At 40.1% G+C, this 19,752-nt stretch overlaps 1 protein-coding gene across 1 annotated transcript; it reads right to left on the reverse strand.

Moving 5' to 3' along the window:
- Window positions 1-7,279: 7,279 nt before the first annotated feature.
- On the reverse strand, window positions 7,280-19,531 carry LOC126252515 (protein yellow-like). Its single transcript, XM_049953411.1, has 6 exons — window positions 19,492-19,531; window positions 15,830-16,134; window positions 14,878-15,077; window positions 13,756-13,935; window positions 9,458-9,775; window positions 7,280-7,719 (listed from the first exon to the last, which is right to left on the reverse strand). The coding sequence occupies exons 2-6, from the start codon at window positions 16,125-16,127 to the stop codon at window positions 7,399-7,401; spliced, it is 1,317 nt and encodes a 438-aa protein (XP_049809368.1). The 5' UTR covers window positions 16,128-16,134; window positions 19,492-19,531; the 3' UTR covers window positions 7,280-7,398.
- Between the last annotated feature and the right edge of the window lie 221 nt (window positions 19,532-19,752).

Consider the following 19,752-nt stretch of genomic DNA (forward strand, 5'->3'; position numbering starts at 1 on the left):
TTATACATTGGTGGAAGACGATATTTTGAGACAAAGGAAAGTCATGAAATATATTTCACAGCATTCAACTTAGTGTCTTCTTCTCCTCATTATATTTTTGAATGTTGTAACACTATATATACATCACTCAGAGATTGTCTTCTTCTCCTCATTATATTTTTGAATGTTGTAACACTATATATACATCACTCAGAGATTATAGTAACAATAGTGAAAAACAGTACTGTTGTTAATCTGGTCAGAGACAGTAACAGAAGCAGTTATTAGTATTGCTTAATTAAGAATTAGTAGGTAAACTAGTTTTCCAAATGAACTCATAATAAGCAAGAAAACAGTGTGTTGAATTCTACGCTATAAATAGAATAATAAAAACAGTCAGTGCACCATTAGTTAGTGAATATTGTTAGTCTGGCGTATAGCAACATGTGCAACAAGTAGAATTTTATACTAAATTATTAGTAATATAAATACATACCAACCATCTGTAGCTGGTTTTAGTCTGTTCACAAATCAGCTTGATGCTCAATTGCACTGTTTACCAGCAGAAACTAAAAAAGAATGGTTGTTGTGATTATAATATAGATTTTATTGAAATATCTTCCAGTAAGCGTTCATTACAGTCTGTAACAATGTACATTCCTACTGTAAGTCTCACAACTAGCATAACTAATTGCTTAGCCACTGATAATATCTTGTTCAGAAAGTTCTAATGAAGAAAATAATATCACAAAATCAAAAGTTAATAGCCTCTCAGAGCATAGGCAACAGTTGTTTTCCTTACAGGTACATGCTAATACTGACCAAGGTATAAAAATACCTAGTAGATAGTAACCCAAAAATTGCTTACTTCACTCTTCGAAGACATGCACTGGAGTGATGTATAGTCCTCTTGACATAAATGGAACATGCTTAACTGTTATTAATAAAGTCCTTAAGAAGATTTCATAACTGCTTCTGAAAGTTTGTTATATTGTGAGGAATATCTCTGTCCAGCAATTACAAATAACAATAACATTAGAGGTAATGTCCATCATAAAATCTCTAATATTAAAATATTTTTGCCGTCATCATAACGTGGCAACAAAGTTAAGGAAAGAGTTTTCTTCTGAGTCTTATAACATATTATTTGTGTAATCGGTCATTTGTTAGGGGAACATTTCGAGAATGACTGATAGTTTGTATCAGAAAGTAGATGAAAAAATACTGTCAAACTTTCATCCAGCTTCTCTTTTGTCTGCATTTTAGAGAATTCTAGAAAGGTAATTTGCAGTGGACGTCTTAACTGTCTGACTTCAAATAACATATTTTCAATGTCACTCTTTGGATTTATACAGGATTCTGATACTGTGAAAGCTACTTATACATGCTGCAACGAAGTGCTCAATATTTTTGACAATAAAGTACTATCTATTCGTATGTTCTGTGAGTCTCAAAGGCATTTGACTATATAAATCACCATGTCCATTCAAGTAAATACAAATACTATGATGACACAAGAAATCTACTAAATGTTTCAATTCGTATCTTGTTGACAGGAAAATTTGGATGACACCAGCAGAGAGTCTTATAATATGCCATCAGGAATCATCCAACTGAGAACTAACTTCATTGATTGTTATTGTCATTGACGTTAATGAATGATTGCTAGGTAATTTTTGTCCCTAAATTTTGGAAGAAACATTCTGTATTTAGTTTAGATCTTGTAAGAAGTCTCCCCTACCCCTACCCACAGTATATTCCAAAAATATTACAAGCAGGGAGGAGAGGCTGTCAGCATAGAAAGTTTTGCGATTATAACTTCATAATCTGTTCATCTGTGAGGAGCATATCATACAACTGCTGTAGCCCCTAACCAAATCTTCATTAGAAATGCAAGTGCTGTTACACATAGGTGATACACAAATAAAAAATAAGGCATACCTCTCTTCTTCTCACTCTAGAAACCACGGAGAACACTTTCTTGAGGTAACTCATTAAGCCAAACGAAAGTAATCCACATTCATGAGCGCGTAATACGAATTATTTGTTGTGTGAACTCAAGAACGTCCAGTATGCCATATTCAAGCAACCTGTGATACCAACGATTGGTTCCCGGTATACTTATACTTTAATAATATTTGTTGTTAGTAATATGTTTCTTTTAAAAACCAGAAGGTCGCTTCATGATATAAATATCAGAAATAAGTTAACATTTGCAGAGATTAAAGTCATTTTCTTTGGTCCAGAAAGATGTCTCTTTTACAGCAACAGATATTTCCATTAATTTCCCAGTAGATATAAAAACTTTGTAATCTAATAATAAATTTCAGTCAAAGAGAAACTTACAGGAGTAATTAGCAGATCTGTAAAACCAGAAACACATCTAATCCAAAATGTAATTTCGTGGATGAGAATACTCATGAAAAAATGAGGAAAAATATTATTGATTTCTTGTATAGGTAAATTCTCTTCATACACTTGCTACTTCTGGAAAGATGCAAATCAGTATTTTGTTTTATTTCCGCATTTCGACTTATTAATATCTTAGGGCAAACTTTCCTCAGGTAGCTATCCAGAAGGAAGGACTTGACTGCAAAAAGCGAGGAATAACAATTGCAGGTAGCACTTCAACCATCAGAATATACAGAAAGTCCCAAAATAGGTACCCATTCATTTTCCTACCCATTGTCCAGGGGTGGAACGAAGAGAGTGAGCTCCTCTATAAACAGTTCCTAGAGCATGGGGATAGGGAGATTGCAGATGACTTATTGCACAGTCTGGACGCTGGCAGGCGCACTAAATGGATAGAGACTGTTGAGGAAATGGACTTCACAAAACCAAGCAGAAAGGCATGGTCACTACTTCGGAAGCTTGGTGGCAGTAGCAGGAACCAACGACCAACCAGCTCTATTTCTCCAAACACAGTAGCAGCGCACATCAGTAAAACCTTTAGAGCTCCAGGGGATCGAGCTCATACCATAAAAGTTAAAAAGGAACTTAAAAAGTTGAAATCTTTAGTAGGAAACAATTCACTACACTTGCAGCCCTTCTCAATCGAAGAGATAACACTGGCTCTGAGAGACATCAAGCCACGGAAAGCCCCAGGTTTTGATGGAATTCATCCAGAGTTTCTGATTCACTGCGGTAAATTTGCAAAATTATGGCTTGCACAGTTCTTCTCCAGCATGATCGAAACTGGAAGAATACCAAATACTCTTAAGAAAGCAAAAATCATAGCGATACTGAAACCAGGTAAACCGAATGACCAACCAAACAGCTACCGCCCAATTGCCCTTCTTAGCATGATCTACAAACTACTGGAGAGACTTATATGTAACAGAATAAGTCCACATATCCTAAAGTGTATCCCTGTGCAACAAGCAGGCTTCCGGCCAAACAGGAGCTGCACAGATCAAGTCCTCTCACTAACTTCCTACATCGAGGCAGGCTTCCAAAGACAAGAAGAAACATCCGTGGTATTTATAGATCTGACAGCGGCTTATGATACTGTATGGAGGCAAGGCCTGATTTACAAACTACTCCGCATCGTGCCATGTTTGAAAATGGCTAACCTTACTAACGAGATGCTGTGCAACAGACCATTCCAGGTGATACTTGGAAATTATAGGAGCAAAACAATGAAGCTCAATAATGGCTTGCCCCAAGGAACAGTCCTGGCACCGCTACTTTTCAGCATGTATATAGCCGATATGCCTAATACTAAATCTGAAAAGTTTGGATATGCAGATGACTGGGTCATAGCTACACAACATTGAGATATGGAGCATACTGAGACTGTCCTGACAAGCGACTTGTCCTTGCCGGGAACGTACTTTCGTGAATGGAGACTACAACCTAGTCCAACTAAAACTGAGGCCTTGTGTTTCCACCTGAATAATAAATTGGCTAACAGACGCCTTAAGATATATTTTGATAACAATATTCTGCCTTATAATAAAAATCCAAAATACCTTGGAGTGACATTAGATAGAACCCTGAGTTACAAACAACACCTCATCAACACTGCTCCTCCGCCTCTACCTTGCGATGCTCTGCTTTGGGACTTGTCTACTCTGCAGCAGAGTACTGTTCCCCTGTTTGGCTAAAGAGCGCTCACACCAAGATGGTGGACACAGTACTGATCCAAACTATGAGGATTATTTCAGGTACAATAAAATCAACCCCCATTCACTGGCTACCTGTAGTGAGCCACATACCGCCACCTCACTTACGAAGAGAACATGCGCTTCTCAGAGAATTTAAATAAATACGAGACAACCCGCAACTTCCGATTCACGCTTTGAGCAATGGCATTGACAGAGATAGACATCCACCTCTTATAAGAGCCAAAGATATGGAAGAAAATGATTTCTGTCTTGAAGAACGCTGGAAAGTGGAATGGGAAGTATCAGCAGTGTCCTTACTGAAACCGTCGAACAGACCTCCAGGCTTTGGCTTACCACGTAAAACCTGGACAATCCTCAACAGGATCAGGACTGGCCACGGTCGATGTGCGGACTCTCTACACAAATGGGGAAGAGCACCTTCCCCAAAGTGCGACTGCGGCGCTGAGAAGCAGACGATCCGGCACATCATTGCAGAGTGCCCTCTGAGAGCCTACTCAGGTCAAACAACGGACTTCCTGGATGCGACTCGAAGTGCAGTTCAATATATTAAAAACCTAAATGTTAATTTGTAATTATATATATGTTGTTCATGACATAACTGTATTTAATTCTTTATGTCTTGTTTTTAGTGCCAAAGTTATAAAGTTATTGTAGCAGCTTATTTCTCTATAAACGTGATTTGTACTTGCCATACGCTAAATAAATAAATAAAATCACAAGTATTGTTTGTCAAATTGCCTTTTGAGCTAACATTTACCTGGGTGAAGTACATGTTTTGTCAAAGCGCCATTGGGAAAAGCCACATACAGTGAGTATAGATTATCTTAAAGAACAGGAAGTAGTACAATTCACCTCAGTCTTTGCGAAGGAAATTTCAAAGTTCAAAATTATCGTGATTTTAAGAGTGCAGTAGTTAGGAGACGGTCGCAGGTGAAAGCTAACACCTCAGCCCCAAGTAAATGTGCTGACAACTCGGTCTCTCGTCTCAGTCTACGAAAGTTTGTATAGCACAGTAATGACACCTTCTTGCGAACCAATTGAAAAATGAAGCAAATGATTTCAGTGCCGTTCACTATGATCGTCTACGCATTTTTCTTTATAGTGATGCTGATATTTCGGTTATCTGTCGTCACTGAATGGAGGTGAAAAGTAAGTTTGAGTATAAAGATTCATTCTTGTGTAGCGTAAAATAAAATTAAAATGGAAAGTATTAAAAACAAGTGCTGGAAAATGCAAAGTTGGAATTCGGCAACTTAACGTAACTAGCATGTTAGCTACACAAGGATCTATGTGTCGCGTTCGTGTCGTGAGATGCGCTGAACCACATTCCACTTCTTTCTGGGTAGCTACCGCATGTATATTTTCAGATGTATCCTCGCAAGCAAAATGTGTACGTGTTTTAAAAATGAAATGTCACATTGCGTGGTTGAGAGCTCTGGCGCGAATATTAGAGTACCATGCACGAATACCTTCGCGAAACAAGTCAAAAGACATCGGATTGCGATTTCAAAAAGTGCAGTAACACCTACAGGTGCAACACAACAACAAATAACATCATCGTTATTCTCCAGTAAGGCATTCAGTTGATCAAAACACTGCGTTCAGCCAGCAGTCACAAAAACGTTTCATCGTTTGAACAGAAAAGTAAGCTGTATTAAATTTTTCAAGGCAAATTTAAAATATTTATTGATACTCCTCCTTCTGCGCAAGTCTTTTAAAAACAAAAATGAAACGTCATAGTGCCTCCTTTTTACTTGTGTTTCACAAGAAATACATGAAATTACTAATGTCAAACATTCATTCTTAAGAAATGAGCCACTGTGCTATTCTGTGATCCATAAGTGGCCTGTAATTAGACTGGTTCAACATCATATCGATATAAATCTTCTCATTGATTTCTGACACATGAAATCAACTAATTTCATTTCTATGGTGTGCACCCCCGGTACCTGAGTGGTCAGCGCGATAGAATGTCAATCCTAAGGACCCGGGTTCAATTCTCGGCTGGGTCGGAGATTTTCTCCGCTCAGGGACTGTTGTCCCAATCATCATCACTTCATCCCCATCGATCCGCAAGTCGCCGTGGTGGCGTCAAATCGAAAGACTTGCCTCTGGCGAACGGTCTACCCGACGGGAGGCCCTAGTCACACGACATTCATTGATTTCCATGGTGAGACACCAACAGTTCTCAGTGTCCTAATTATTTCTATTGTCTTTGTTTCATCAACGGACATGAACTGAGGGACAAAAACAAATGCCACAGTGCTTATTGGAGGAGGCTCGCATTCGCGAGGATAACGGTTTAAATCCCCACTTTGCGTCGAGATTTTGATTATCTATGATATACAAAGTTGATTTAATCAAATGACTGGGTGTTAGCCCAGAAAATACACGGCTGATGTTCTTCCCCTGTCTGAGTTTGTACACCATCTTTAGTGGCCTTAGCCTCGATGGGGCAAGACATCACACATTTCCAGTAAGAAAGGGGTTTTCTTGAAGTGAAATGTTCAGTTTAAAAAGTCTGTGCTTTAGTATCTAACTATTGTAGTACTGAAGTTTGTTGATTATGCAAAGCACTTTTCTAGTGCCCCCCCCCCCCCCCCGGCCAAATTCTTTTCGCTTCCTTTAAGTTATCTACTCGTCTTTTTCTCTTTTAAAAACCTAATGTATAAGGGTGTAAGCCAATATTCTTTAAGTGGAGTAATATTTATTTGAAGAACCAAATTAAACAGTAGCAAGAAAATAAGCAAAATTGATACTTCTGCTTTTCCAATACTTCACTTTCATTGCCTGGATAGGTTGGCGACCATTAATAAAACCACCAAATAAACTTGGAAATGAGTTGTTCTAGCTTCAGTACAATGTTATTCATACTGCCTTTCTATCTAACCGCTGGGTAAGATCTTAAGAAAAGAAGGGAATAGTCTGATTTAAGTATCCATTAGACCCAACACACGGTCAAACCCTGTAAAAAGGGTGGCTACATTGATTAGCTTTTCATATTAACGGGACTATCCTCCCATAGAGTACTTTATATGGAAACTAAACAAAATTTTATTAAGAGGGTTATATGTGGCCACATAGAGACAGGTTTTCTGTTATTCAGGTAAAAGCACACTAAATTACAATAGTATTGGTAGGGTTACAAGTTCATGAAATTAGATTGACCCCAATTTTTGCAGTCTATATTTAATTCGTTTCAGTATTTCATATATTGGTAGTTACATTCGTTTGATCTTCCAGGGCACCAAGTTTATTCGTCTTCACAAAACAAAATCTGTGGTACGCACAACTAACATTTTATATCCTTTATGTCAATATACAAAATCTGGTAGTTGTCTTCAGAATAGTTGGTGGTATTTGACAGGTATGATGTAAGTCGATCGCTCATTATATATAATCTTTGTGTTTTGGTGTCTATTTCCATGCTGCTGACAAATTGTAGATGTTCATCATCTTGAACGATCAGGTGGAAGTTCTTACGATCGTGAGGCTTGCTCGTGTCCCAGCAGTAGATGGCCAATTCATCCAGAACAGGGAAGAATAGTAGCTGACCCTTCGGATCCACCGTCATTACTCCACTCTGTCCCGCTAATTCTCCTGGCAGATCAACCTGAAACAGATACATCAGTCTCGATTAGAAAGTTAGTATAAAATAACAGAAAAAGTTTTACCTGTATCACCCACTACTGAATTTCTGTAGTAATACCAAGGAACCACCCAACATTACTATTTGTATGGCATTTTTGGTTAACCACATTTTCCAAGATCATTAAGAGTATTTTCTTAAATGTGTCATTGGCTGAGTAAATAAATTCATAAATAGAATCCAGTACATTTTACTCGACGGTTAATGTCCCACAGAAACGCAAGTAACTTCGGATGTGTTTCAAGTGAGAAAAAGCGCGTAAAAAACTTGTTAGATAGGATCAGCTGCTTTATAAGATTTTTCACTCACAGTATTGCTGTACTCATCAAAATGTCATCGCTCGGTGATTGTTATAAATAGCAGAAACACTTTGACATAAATTCCAATTGGTGCAACGAGCGGCAGGCCTTCAATGCTTACAACAAAGAGAAAGAATGTGACAGTATCTGATTCCAAGATTAGTAATGAATAACTAGATAAAGTCACATGTTAAAAATATTTGGTGGTAATACCAAGAAGCGGTACATATAGGGCCATTACGCAATTTCAGTATTAGGTGAGGCGAATATAAAACGAATTTCTTGGAAAAGATCTATGAAAATTCAATGCATTAGTAAAGTAAATCACATTCAAGAAGCTACCGCCACTAAATCTAGAGTAGTGGTCCAGCTTTTGGAGTCCTTACAAAGTGAGCTTGAGAAAAGACTTCAAGCGAGAATATAGACACTCGATGTTGAGATCGTTAACAGTTCGGTGTAGGCCACGTGAAAATGTGGCAGAAATATTGGGGATGGAAGTGGTAATCCTGGAAGAGAGGCGATGTAGTCGTCGAGAACCACTGTTAGGTAAATTTAGAGAAGGTGTCGTGAATAATATCGTGGCTTTCCTTTGGACGATGACACTGACCACAACTCGCAGCCATAGAATGCCTAAAGATGAACAGAGCCGCACCACTCGCATAGGTGTAAAATTAAAAACAAAGATGGTATACTGCAGCATCGCGCTGATAAAAGAAACCCAATGGCCCTGCAAGTACATGAATGAGAGTTAATGTCTACAGTAACCACAGAATGAGTACAGATTCCAGCAACTACGCGCTAGATTACTCTCGTTTACGTAACAGGTTTCCCATAGATTATAATGTTAAATTTGGTACTCTAAGATTTGACAAATGCATCTAGAGATAGCTGGTTGCACTAGCAACCGTACGAGAAACTGAATGAAAAAACGCTATCATTGCATAGGGCTTAAAAAAGCCAACGAATTCTTCGTTTCGTGTTATGAATAAGACGGTAATTTGTCATTCTGCTAGTGACAACTAAGGTAAAATTAGTTGTTCTTTCACACCATGAATGAGAATTGAACTGTAAACATTCAGGAAATTACCAGTGCAAAGCATGAGTGGAATGGCTTCGCATAAAAGTGGATTTTTGTTTAATTAGTTTTTCATAGATGCTATGACACCAGTAACAACTGTACTGTTGCTGTAAATGGAAACACAGTTGCCAAGGAAAGCCGTGGTGTGAAACTTAGTACAGTTGACTTGCGCAGTTTAGCACCCGCGTCTTATAGTCTGTTTCACCGAGGTTCTCAGAAACTGTAGGATTCATATTCCAGAATCACGGCATCACACCAACACAAGTACTCGCTCCATGCGGAAGTTTTCACGTATTCTGCGACAGCGGAACCCATGTGACGTTACCTGCGTCTTGATGTCCAAAACATCCCCGTCGCATGCATCTCGGATGACCTGCTTGTCGACAACGCCCTGGATGTTGCTGGCGAACGCCTGGAAGTAGAGTTTCCCATCGCAGCTCTCGTCGGCCGTCGCTCCATTGATGCCGTCCGGTAGGTAGTAGGCTGGACCTCCCGCCTTCGTGAAGAAGAAGCCGGGCTTGGGGTGGAAGTACTGGCTCTGCAGGTGTTTGGTGGTCCCTGTGGTGAGGTCCGTCACCGACAGTACGTTGCCTCTGCTGTCGGAGCTGTAGGCCGTCAGGCAACCATCTGGGCACGCGTCCACCTGAACACAAACTCATGTCTGTGTATGTCCTTTAACACACTGCTCATCCGTGTTTTAAGTGAACACAGAGGTTATTTTAGACAACTCTCAATTGACTGACATAAGAACGTACGTAACTACCAGGAAAATAAATGTAAATCTCTTTCAGTTAAACAATGTGACAGCATCATCAAACAATTCCAAAAACTATATTTGTCTTTCATTTGAATGTCTATGTCTAATGAAGATTGACCATGGAGGTAGGTGAATCCTAATTCTCTCAATGACACAACCTCTCTCGTAACTATTCGGACCATAAAAGACCTCCTTCTACAAAAAAGATAGTGACCAGTTAAAAGAAACATACGAAAAGCTACTCAGCTGTATTACGGTTTATTCCATTTTTAAAACTTTGCTTAAATACAGCTAAGTTAGAGAACAGATTTGATGACGACAGTAATATAGAAATCTTTTACATGGCAGGTAGGGGCCATATTCCGAAGCAGCTCTCCCATGGAGTGGTGTCCCTGTCAGTTCACAGTTTTGCAGCACACTGGGCCAGTGCACAGAATCTGTTAGAGATTTCAGCCTCATCTACCAGCAAAGGCCCTAACGGTATCTTCAGCGCTCAAGATGGACCTCGATAGTGTGAAAATAATGGAAGATTTTTTACTGAGTGAGAAATATGGGTACAAGGCTCGTCAGCACTCACTACTGGTGTAATGCTGCTACCGTTAGATGACTTTGGATGAGTTTTGTTGACTTAGGTTGCCCTTGCGAAACACAACTCCTAGTTGCCAGATGTAGAGTGAGTAAGAGAAACAAAATAAATCTTCTCTAGTCCTCCCTCACCCTCGTCCCCCTGACCACATACACACCACACACCACTTAGTCGCCTCTTGAGGTCCAGAGTGGATTCTTGCCCTGCACATTTAATGCTTTTATGGGCCCATCAGTGTTCTCAGTATTTCTCCTCCCGCCTCGACGGTAAAATTACAAATTGAGAACATCCTGATGAATACCTAGGCGCCAAAGGTTCATGTGTTGAGGACATATACAACTCTCCTACGAAATTATTTTAAACGAAGGGAATTAGTAGCAACCAAGATGAGATGGTTTCCGTCAATAAGGGTAAAAAGTATGCACTGCTTTCTTATGGTAGTAATCCTAGTACCAATACTCAGGCTGCATCCTGTGCTATAAGGAATAATGCTCATATTGCTGCCTCTTCGTATGTCAGAAGGTCTTCCAGAGTTTACACACAATGTTATGGGATGCTGTATGCTATGGAAACATCGCGAATATTTAAGACAGATTACGGAAACTATAATTCCACAAGACTTATCATCTACAACCTTAGACAGACAACGTTGCCACTGAACTGGCTCGTTGGATTCGTCACTGTTCTAATCATCGTGTCATTCAGGACTAAATGACCTTAATTCCCATGGTTGCTATGGCAGTCGTATCAGTTATGGAAGGTGTCGACTACGTATGTGCTATATTCACTTATTTACTTCTTCATGTATTTATTTAACCTGATCTGATTAATGCCGTCAGACTGTATCTTTCATTGGACCAACGGTTTACTTACACAATACCTTCGTTACCTCATAGCTACCTAAGAAACATTAATTGTAATATGACAGTTAGTATTAAAGTGCTTTGAGTGTTTATAGTGGCAATGTGAGTGAATAATAAAGACTGTAATGATAATAGTAGTAACAATGATGATAATAACAATAACGATAGTAGCAGATATGAAAAGAATTTGTAGATGTCCAAATCGGAAGTTTCCTGATTTAGGGAGTCCTGGCGATTGAAAAAGTAAGGATTTATACCAGCTAAGAAAACTGGGAAAATTTGTTGCGACAAATTCGCTGGATGACGGAGTGGGACACAAAGGACTTAGCACTGTTGGAAACGCCTGCTTCTGCCATGCCCTTCAGACAAGAACGTTATTGTCAAACAAAGATATGAGGGACAGAGTACGTTGATAAGACAGTAGAGAAGGCAGAGGACATGGAAATCTCTGCACCTGTGCCCACACAGTCAGGGTAGCTGTGCATATGTTGCTGAAATATGTTCAAAGAGTCGAACATCACAAATATAACAAACACAGGTATTCATAACCACTTACAGGCGCCCTGAGGTTTCCTCAGAAAGATCTTGCCGGATGACATCACTGTTCAATAATTCAGACTTTCCTCTTTCAATACTCCAAGACTGTTTGTTGAGGGTGGTCGGTTGATATTTGTCCCAAAGGCTAAAAATGGTAGGGATTCCCGATATTTCGGGCTAATGAGCCTACAGTGAGTAACCAGTACCGCTTAGGTCTTGTATGGGTTGAACTATAAACGTGTATTCTGTTCCAATTTGGATAGTGCACACAGGTCGACATTGCGTTTCTCGACAACTTACTTCAGCGTCGTTAATTTTATTCTTAGATACAACTTGAGGTTATCAGCATAAATGTGGTATTTGCAGTAAGACAAAACTGATGACACCTCAGTGGCATATTTGTTCAGTGGAAAGAGTACAGGTCCTAATATCGAACACTGGGGAGGGGCGTGTGATACTACCGGTCTCCATTGTTACTTTATGTTTGTGGACATGACGAATTGCTGGTGAGACGTAAAGTATGAGCGAAATATTGGCACTGCACTTTTCTACAAGTGTGGCAAATAAAATATTGAAGTAGACTGTGTCAAAGGCTGTACTGAAGTCTGAGAAGCATCCGATTGTCGCCTCGTACTCATCCACAGCAAGCATCAAATACTCTATTACCTTTATTAGTCAGATGTCGTGCTGCGATGTTTACGGAAACTAGATTGGTATTCTTGTAGTAGGTTGTAGCAGGTTGTTGCAGTTATGCACTTTGTTAAATGGCCATTGAGAAAAATACGTTGTCAATCAGTTGTGTAGGAGAGCCGGCCCGGCTAGCCGTGCGGTCTAACGCACTGCTTTCCGAGCAGGAAGGCGTGCCGGTCCCCGGCACGAATACGCCCGGCGGATTAGTGCCGGGGTCCAGTGTGTCAGCAAGGCTGTGGATCGTTTTTAAGGCGGTTTTCCATCTGCCTCGGCGAATGTTGGATGGTTACCCTTATTCTGCCTCAGTTACACTATGTCGGTGGTTGCTGTGCAAACACTGTCTCCACGCACGCGTACACCATAATTACTCTACCACGCAAACATTGGGGTTACACTCATCCGGATGAGACGTTCCCAGAGGGGGGGGGGGGGGGGTCCACTGGGGGCCAAACCGCACAATAACCCTGGGTTCCGTGTGGGGCGGCGGTGGGGTGAGTGGACTGCTGTAGCCTGTTGTGGGGTTCTGTATCACTGAGGGCTATGGGGGGGGGGGGGGGGGGGGGGACAATGCCTCTCCATCGTTTCTAGGTCCCAAGTTCAATACATACATACATATGTAGGAGAAATCTCGGGGCGAATAAGTCATTTATGCTGATTGTATAAAATATAGATCTTTTTTAATGTCTGCAGTGCGTTAGTTTTTGGAAAGAGTGATACATTCCATACAATGTGCACGATGCTAAGGGGAGACTGGAAGTACCCTCACGTATACTTGGAATTGTAAACAAGTGCCTGAAAAGAAAACATTGAAACATTATTTAAATATTATAAGATCATGGCTGTTACTACTGTATTGAATGGAAATGAGTCATGGGCCACTAAAAGAACGTAGCAGTATGGAAATAATAAAGAATAATGAGATCACGAACCAAACGAAATGTATCATAAGTGGCATGACCACATTAGCAGGAAATACACTAAATGATTATCTCTCATGATCATTAGATACAAACCTAAAGGAAGATAAAACAAAGGAAACAATTGAAAAAGATTTCTTTTGACAATATGTAGTTGTGTAAAATAGAATCAGACGTTGATAGTCAGCAACACTATCATAATTTTATAGTCAGTTCTCATACGGAGATATAAGGTCATTTTTACATATACTGTCTTTTCCAATAAGTACTCACCCATAAATAGGTGTAGAATGCGTTGCAGGCTGCGTTCTGGATAACTGTGGAGCTGATGATCTCATCTTTTCGCAGGTCGAAGATAACAATTTTGGGTGGACACACGTTTTTGGGACTCGTTGTCAGGTCCAAAGCACCATTGTCGAGAGCGTATAGTGTATCGTCATCCGCCCACGTTTTCTGAAACAGTCAGTGAATGAACTCAAAGTTGAAACTATCGACGGCAGATGTGCGTACTAGAATCGTGGATTACTGCACAGAGGAAAATATTAATCTCCTTGCAAGTTTTTATATCTGGTCCTTACCTGGTATGTTGCTTGCTATCTACTATTTAGGTAATCGTAATAAAAATGACAGAAGAAACAGTGACGAAGAACAGCTTTCATAAGTTACTGACTGAAATTACACGATTCAGAAATGAATGTGTACCACTACTTACGATGAGAACGATTTTAGATCCAAATTAATTTTAACATAAAATACAACTACAACATCGCCAAAAGTAACAATAAACTGGACTTCTGTACCGATAGAAGTTAAAGTGTCCTACAATGTATTCAAGATAATGCTCGACAGCTGAAGCTGTGAAGCAATAACGAGTAGATTGGAATAAGCAGAAGATTATTTCATCATAGAGGGAAATGGTTTGACTGTTTATTTAATTACACAAACATTTCACCAAGTAAAATTGAGGCCCCGCCTTTTGTATGCAATCAGATTTCTTTGAAGGTGGTATAACAATGTGTATATAACTAGTGATACAATCTTAATATGATTAATAAAAATAAGGAAAATAGTTACAAAAATTAGATAATTATTGCAACATTCTCAGTTAATATTATGGAAAAAGGTTTTTGACACTGTAACGTTAGTGTAAAATGAACTAAATACTAACAACCAGATAGATAGGTCAGAAGCACTGGAAATGTTTATTGAGTACTAGCACTTCTTTCGGGATGAAAAAGAATAATAGAAGTTACATAAAAAAGATTCCGAAGAAAGAACATGATGAATGGAAGAAAAGGACACAGATAACCAGATAAGGATAAAAACGCCAGGAAGACCTCAGCACAGAGACTGCTGATGTGCAGAGTACGAATGTACATGCCACGAGAGACTCACGGTCGTTCTGATGACGTCCACCAACTGTGAGTTGCAGTCGGTGATGGAGTCCTCGGTGGTGTGGTGGATTTCCAGGTTGGGGTACGGCTTCAGGAGCGAAGTCTGCTCTCCGTCATAGGGGATGGTGCTCAGCGTTACCGGGATGCCGCGACGGACAAGAGGGGTTGTGATAAACGTGCGGTTGCGCTGGTGATCGTCCACTGTGACAAGACGAACATAGGCAGTTCATATTGTGTTTTATAATCAGACATCTAAATAGACATAACATTCGCTGCAAGTGCAACATAGCCATAAAGGCATCACACGATACTCAATTCACCCATAGCAGAGTACTAGCTAAAGCATATCTGCACCCACTACCTGCTTCCGCATCTCCTTTTATCTCTATGTTCTGATAGCGTCTGCTGTACTTTCGCGTACACGAATTAGACACAGTGTGTTAGCCTGAAGCAATTTAAACAGAAATTTTTAAAATAACTTATAAAACAACGGTGCTTATTTTATGATTTAATTGTATATCATTACAAATTGTTACTCACTTGTGTGGAGATAATTTACAGTTAACAGTTGTGACTCATTGACATTATCTGCAACATATACCCATTTGAGCATCCAACGTAACATAATATGCTAAATTATGCATCAATACGAGCAGCAACCTTACTTTCCCGTTTCACCAGTAAATGTCACAGTTACACGTATGTTATCTTTCTGGAGTTTTTCGTATTAACAATAATGATACACCTAAACCTAACGCTGCAGATCCCACAGGCGTCCTACTTGCTCCCTTACTGTCCCACTTTTTGTAGAAATTAGCACAGTAGAGTTACTGATCTTACTGTCTTTCGGCCACCTCCTTGGTTATGATCAGCATCACGCTATCAGCCTCATGCCATAACAAATATCGGATGGTAAGAAGTAAGAGTAATGTGTTTCTAACTGGAATTCTTACTTGTTAAGTCGTATGCGAAAACCATTTTAGGGTCATAGCGCCCGCTGGCTATCATTTCCTTCTCCAACGTCCCATCGTCTCCGAAGTCGTATTCGAGCTCTTTGGCGGCCTTGATGGTGACGAGCACCGACTCCTCGGAAGCGCCCTTGCTCCTCGTCCCTGGGGATGCCTTGCCGGTCCTGTGAGCCGCTCTGACACGACCGCCGTGCCTCGTGGCGTGGCTTGACCTGTGGTGAGCGTCACCAGCCGCGACCAGCAGCAGCACCAGCAACGCAAACGTCGACACGCGAGGTCCCATCTCGTACCTGTTTGTGAATATTTTGTAAGTAAAATTCAGTACCCTATCATAATTAACTAGATGGAAACGAGAAATCAACACGTCCCTAGATGAAAAGTATTGTCATTAGTCTTAGGAGATAGCATAGAACTTATAGAATTGGTTTTCGAGTCGGTGTTTCAGTGATCTCTTGTTTTAATCTCCTTCATCAGCAGAAGTCCAGATGCTGCTAAATCTAATTTGCTTAAAGATTTTTTTATCCGAACGAGCGATCCAACGGGCACCAGTTGTTCTGTTAAGACAGATGGACTGTAATAATCCTTACGGTTAGGGGGTGGGGGGAGGAGGGAACATTCGCCCCGTATTTACCATGTGGATTGCCGTACATGCACTAGAATACCGTTCAGTAAAAGAGGCAGACTATCCGATCGGAACATTCATATAAAGTTGCAAAACATTACGCCATTCCTGAAAGGACCCGCGGGACGTTTACAGACCAAGGTCGTTTTTTATCCATTTCTCTTGTTTTACATGTATTTTGAACTGATCATTATAGTACGTTGAATAGATATTTGTCCCGTTTTGTTAATAAAATTTGTGCAGAGGGACGGTTTGTAGCTTTCGCAGTCACCTTTCTGCCATGGAAGGAAAATTTGGAAAGCTGGTTAGTAGTATGATGTGAATGTCCTAAAACGATAGTTGCATTTCTTTCATCATTTCTTGTTTTTAGTTGGGGTAATTTATTGTAGACACCTTGGGTTACTTGGATCTTGAAATTTTTTATTCATTTTACAAAAACAGATCGCGTCGGCTTGATTGGATCAGTATGCATTGCTGCTTGTGACCACACTGTTGCTCTAATAGCTTTTCGAAATTCACTATAAACGGTAAAAGTGTCCTCTTTTTCGACTCTTGTAACGTGGAAATCTGAATGACTTAATAAGCGAGTTGTCTGGCCACAATAAGAGCAACAGACCCACTGACAGGTTTCAAGCTCACAGGTAAACATACAAACCACGCCTGAGGTAGTTGTTTGCTTACATTTCACACAGTAAACGTTTGAAGGACATCTTTTCCTATTTCACAGTGTTTTCCAGCTGTATCATCTTGTTGACACTCGGTTAAATTCTACTCCTGTTGTGTCGTAGAACTGTTTGACGGCATTTTACGTTTTGTTGTTCCCGTAGAAAAGTAAATTCGTTGTCGTAATTGAGCAGCTACAAATGATGGAAGCTAATAGCATGCAGCAGATAATTACAACACAAAATCAGTTCTAATTTAGCAAAAGCCATACCTAAATCGTTGTCCTCGATGTATTCGTGTTGAACTATCTCAGGTGCCACTCAGGGTGTGGGTGTGGATGATAAGATTTGAAGAAAATATATCCAAAACGACTGTTCGTACTTATTCCCTGTATGTAGTTGCCACTGAGGCATTTAAAAGTGTGAAGTGCAGCTTGTCCCTTGTTTGTGTTGTTCAGTGTAACAACGAGATCGCGAGAATGAGTACTGCAGCGAGCCAATAATCTTATCACCGTGTTTCGTGAAGTAAGATGAAGCCACACTACTCAATACCACAGATAAATTTAAGATCCTCTCTGGAGTTGTATGGGGTAAAACAGCAGAGAACGAGACATTGTAAATGAGTGCAATATATGCCAGCAGGCGATGTAGGACGTATGTGCATGTGATCGACTTCAACCAAAATTTGTACATGTATTGCTTAGTATCCGGAAAGAAATACTGCAGGGGGAGGGGGGAAGGGGATGAAAATCACCAACCTTCTATTGGGATGGAGGTGATAATAGGGTAATGGATAGAGAAGGGCTGAGGGGGTGGTTGACAGAGATGAGAGATCACAGAGAGACGGCAGGGGAGAGATGTAGAGAGAGACAGAGAGAGAGAGAGAATGAGAGAGACAGAGAGAGAATGAGAGAGACAGAGAGAGAGAAGGGAAGAAGGGATCGATTATAGAAGGTTAGAATAAATAAACAGCTAGGCAATTCCATGTTTCTCAGCTTTCATGTAACAATGTCATGCAGTACAATATAACGAAATAATGTAATATGTACACAAATCAGTGTGTTAGCAGTTTTTTCTCTGTGTCAAACTGTATTTCTGCAAACACATCACGTAATTAGCTACACGATGTTTTCTGGACTGTCATAATTGTACCACTATTTGGACTACCCCTGTCAGTATGGGCCAATCGTTTTGTGTACACGTGTGTACACCCACCACTTGACCTGTCCATGGAAAAATACACGTTAATGGCTTGGTCTTGCCGCATGTACTTGGAAGTAAAAGTATGCAACTCAAGAAACGTACGACTTGTAATACTTACAAACATTAGTCTGCAAATGACGTAAGTACTGTTTTAATTGTGTTGAGGGCCATCCTCAGAAACATCCGCACTTACATGTTTTACACCCTGTATACGTATTGTGTCGCAGTGTTTTGCGACAGATCCCTCAGGGTGATAGATCGCGTCATGAGTACTTTTGTTAGGAACAAATTGCTACGTGACGCTTCCTAAAGCCATCGTTTCACTGAATTCGTGTGCACTAACACGATCAAATTTCACGAACTAGCAGGGTCTACTAAGCACCTGTACTGCATCTGTCTGCGAACCATCTACGGCAGAGGATGGGTAGAGTGATTCTGAACAAGCAGAACTTAAGAATTATTGTCTCTGAGCGGAGAAAGGTACATTAGAAGCTACGCCTACCCGCTTTCAGGCTGCGCAGAGGACTCGCATAAATGCAAAAACATATTGTCTGTAACAGACAACGTTTGTAGCAAGGATTTTGAAATGACTCCTGTATATTCCCGTGTGCCTTCCAGAGTCCATTCCTCACTTCAGTCTCTCATCAACTTTTTTATTTATATCAGTTACGTACATAAGAAAATGCCATTTCGTGCCTTGGGTACAATAAAACATCCGTTGCTCTTATTGTGAAGGAAGGAGGTAGCTTATGGGAGTAAGCACCTAGGTACGGGAAACAAGAGACAATGAGGCTTTTCTCTATGAACAGTCAATTGTTTCAGGAAAAAATTTCATACCAGCGCAGACCAACAAGCGATTACCAAAGTCGACGACTGTTATTCATTCTGTGTTAAATATTACACCTCAATGAAAGGGACAGCGTAAATTTAAATGTCTGACTCTTACTGAAAAACGATGTTTGTCATCACTAATTCTCAGGTGTTACCAATGCTTCTTAACATAGGTACTGTTGCAAGAAGTTTGTTTGAAACGAATACGTATCCAGGTGTTAACGAACTGAAACGTTGAGAAAGGGAAATAGATGGTATTGCCACCATTATAACGCTAACAGTGTCCATAATAACTAACAGAAATCGACTACAAAAGCCACTGTGCTTACCTTAAATGTGGTCTGCCAGAAAGTGAGGTGTGACAACTTCTGCAAGTACCTCCGTCTACGAAAGTTATATATACGCTCAATTCAGTAGTAACTGCAGCCGGTTTCCACATTATCATATCGGGGAACGTCATTATGATTTATATTGTATTGTACTTCTATCAGCAACTTGTTCCTGCATTGAAACGAAGGAAACAATAGAAGTAGATATCGAGTGTGTTGATAACTCGGCACAATGCTTAATTTCCATCCTAGGCGTTATTC

The sequence above is a fragment of the Schistocerca nitens genome, chromosome 4 (genome assembly GCF_023898315.1).
Source record: "Schistocerca nitens isolate TAMUIC-IGC-003100 chromosome 4, iqSchNite1.1, whole genome shotgun sequence".
Taxonomy (NCBI): Eukaryota; Metazoa; Arthropoda; class Insecta; order Orthoptera; family Acrididae; genus Schistocerca; species Schistocerca nitens.

Coding starts and splice junctions, on each gene's coding strand:
- LOC126252515 (XM_049953411.1), bottom strand. CDS start 16,127: ATGGGACCTCGCGTGTCGACGTTTGCGTTGCTGGTGCTGCTGCTGGTC. Junction 13,936..14,877: donor TGGACGTCATCAGAACGACC/GTGAGTCTCTCG, acceptor TGACTGTTTCAG/AAAACGTGGGCGGATGACGA. Junction 9,776..13,755: donor CATTCTACACCTATTTATGG/GTGAGTACTTAT, acceptor GTTTGTGTTCAG/GTGGACGCGTGCCCAGATGG.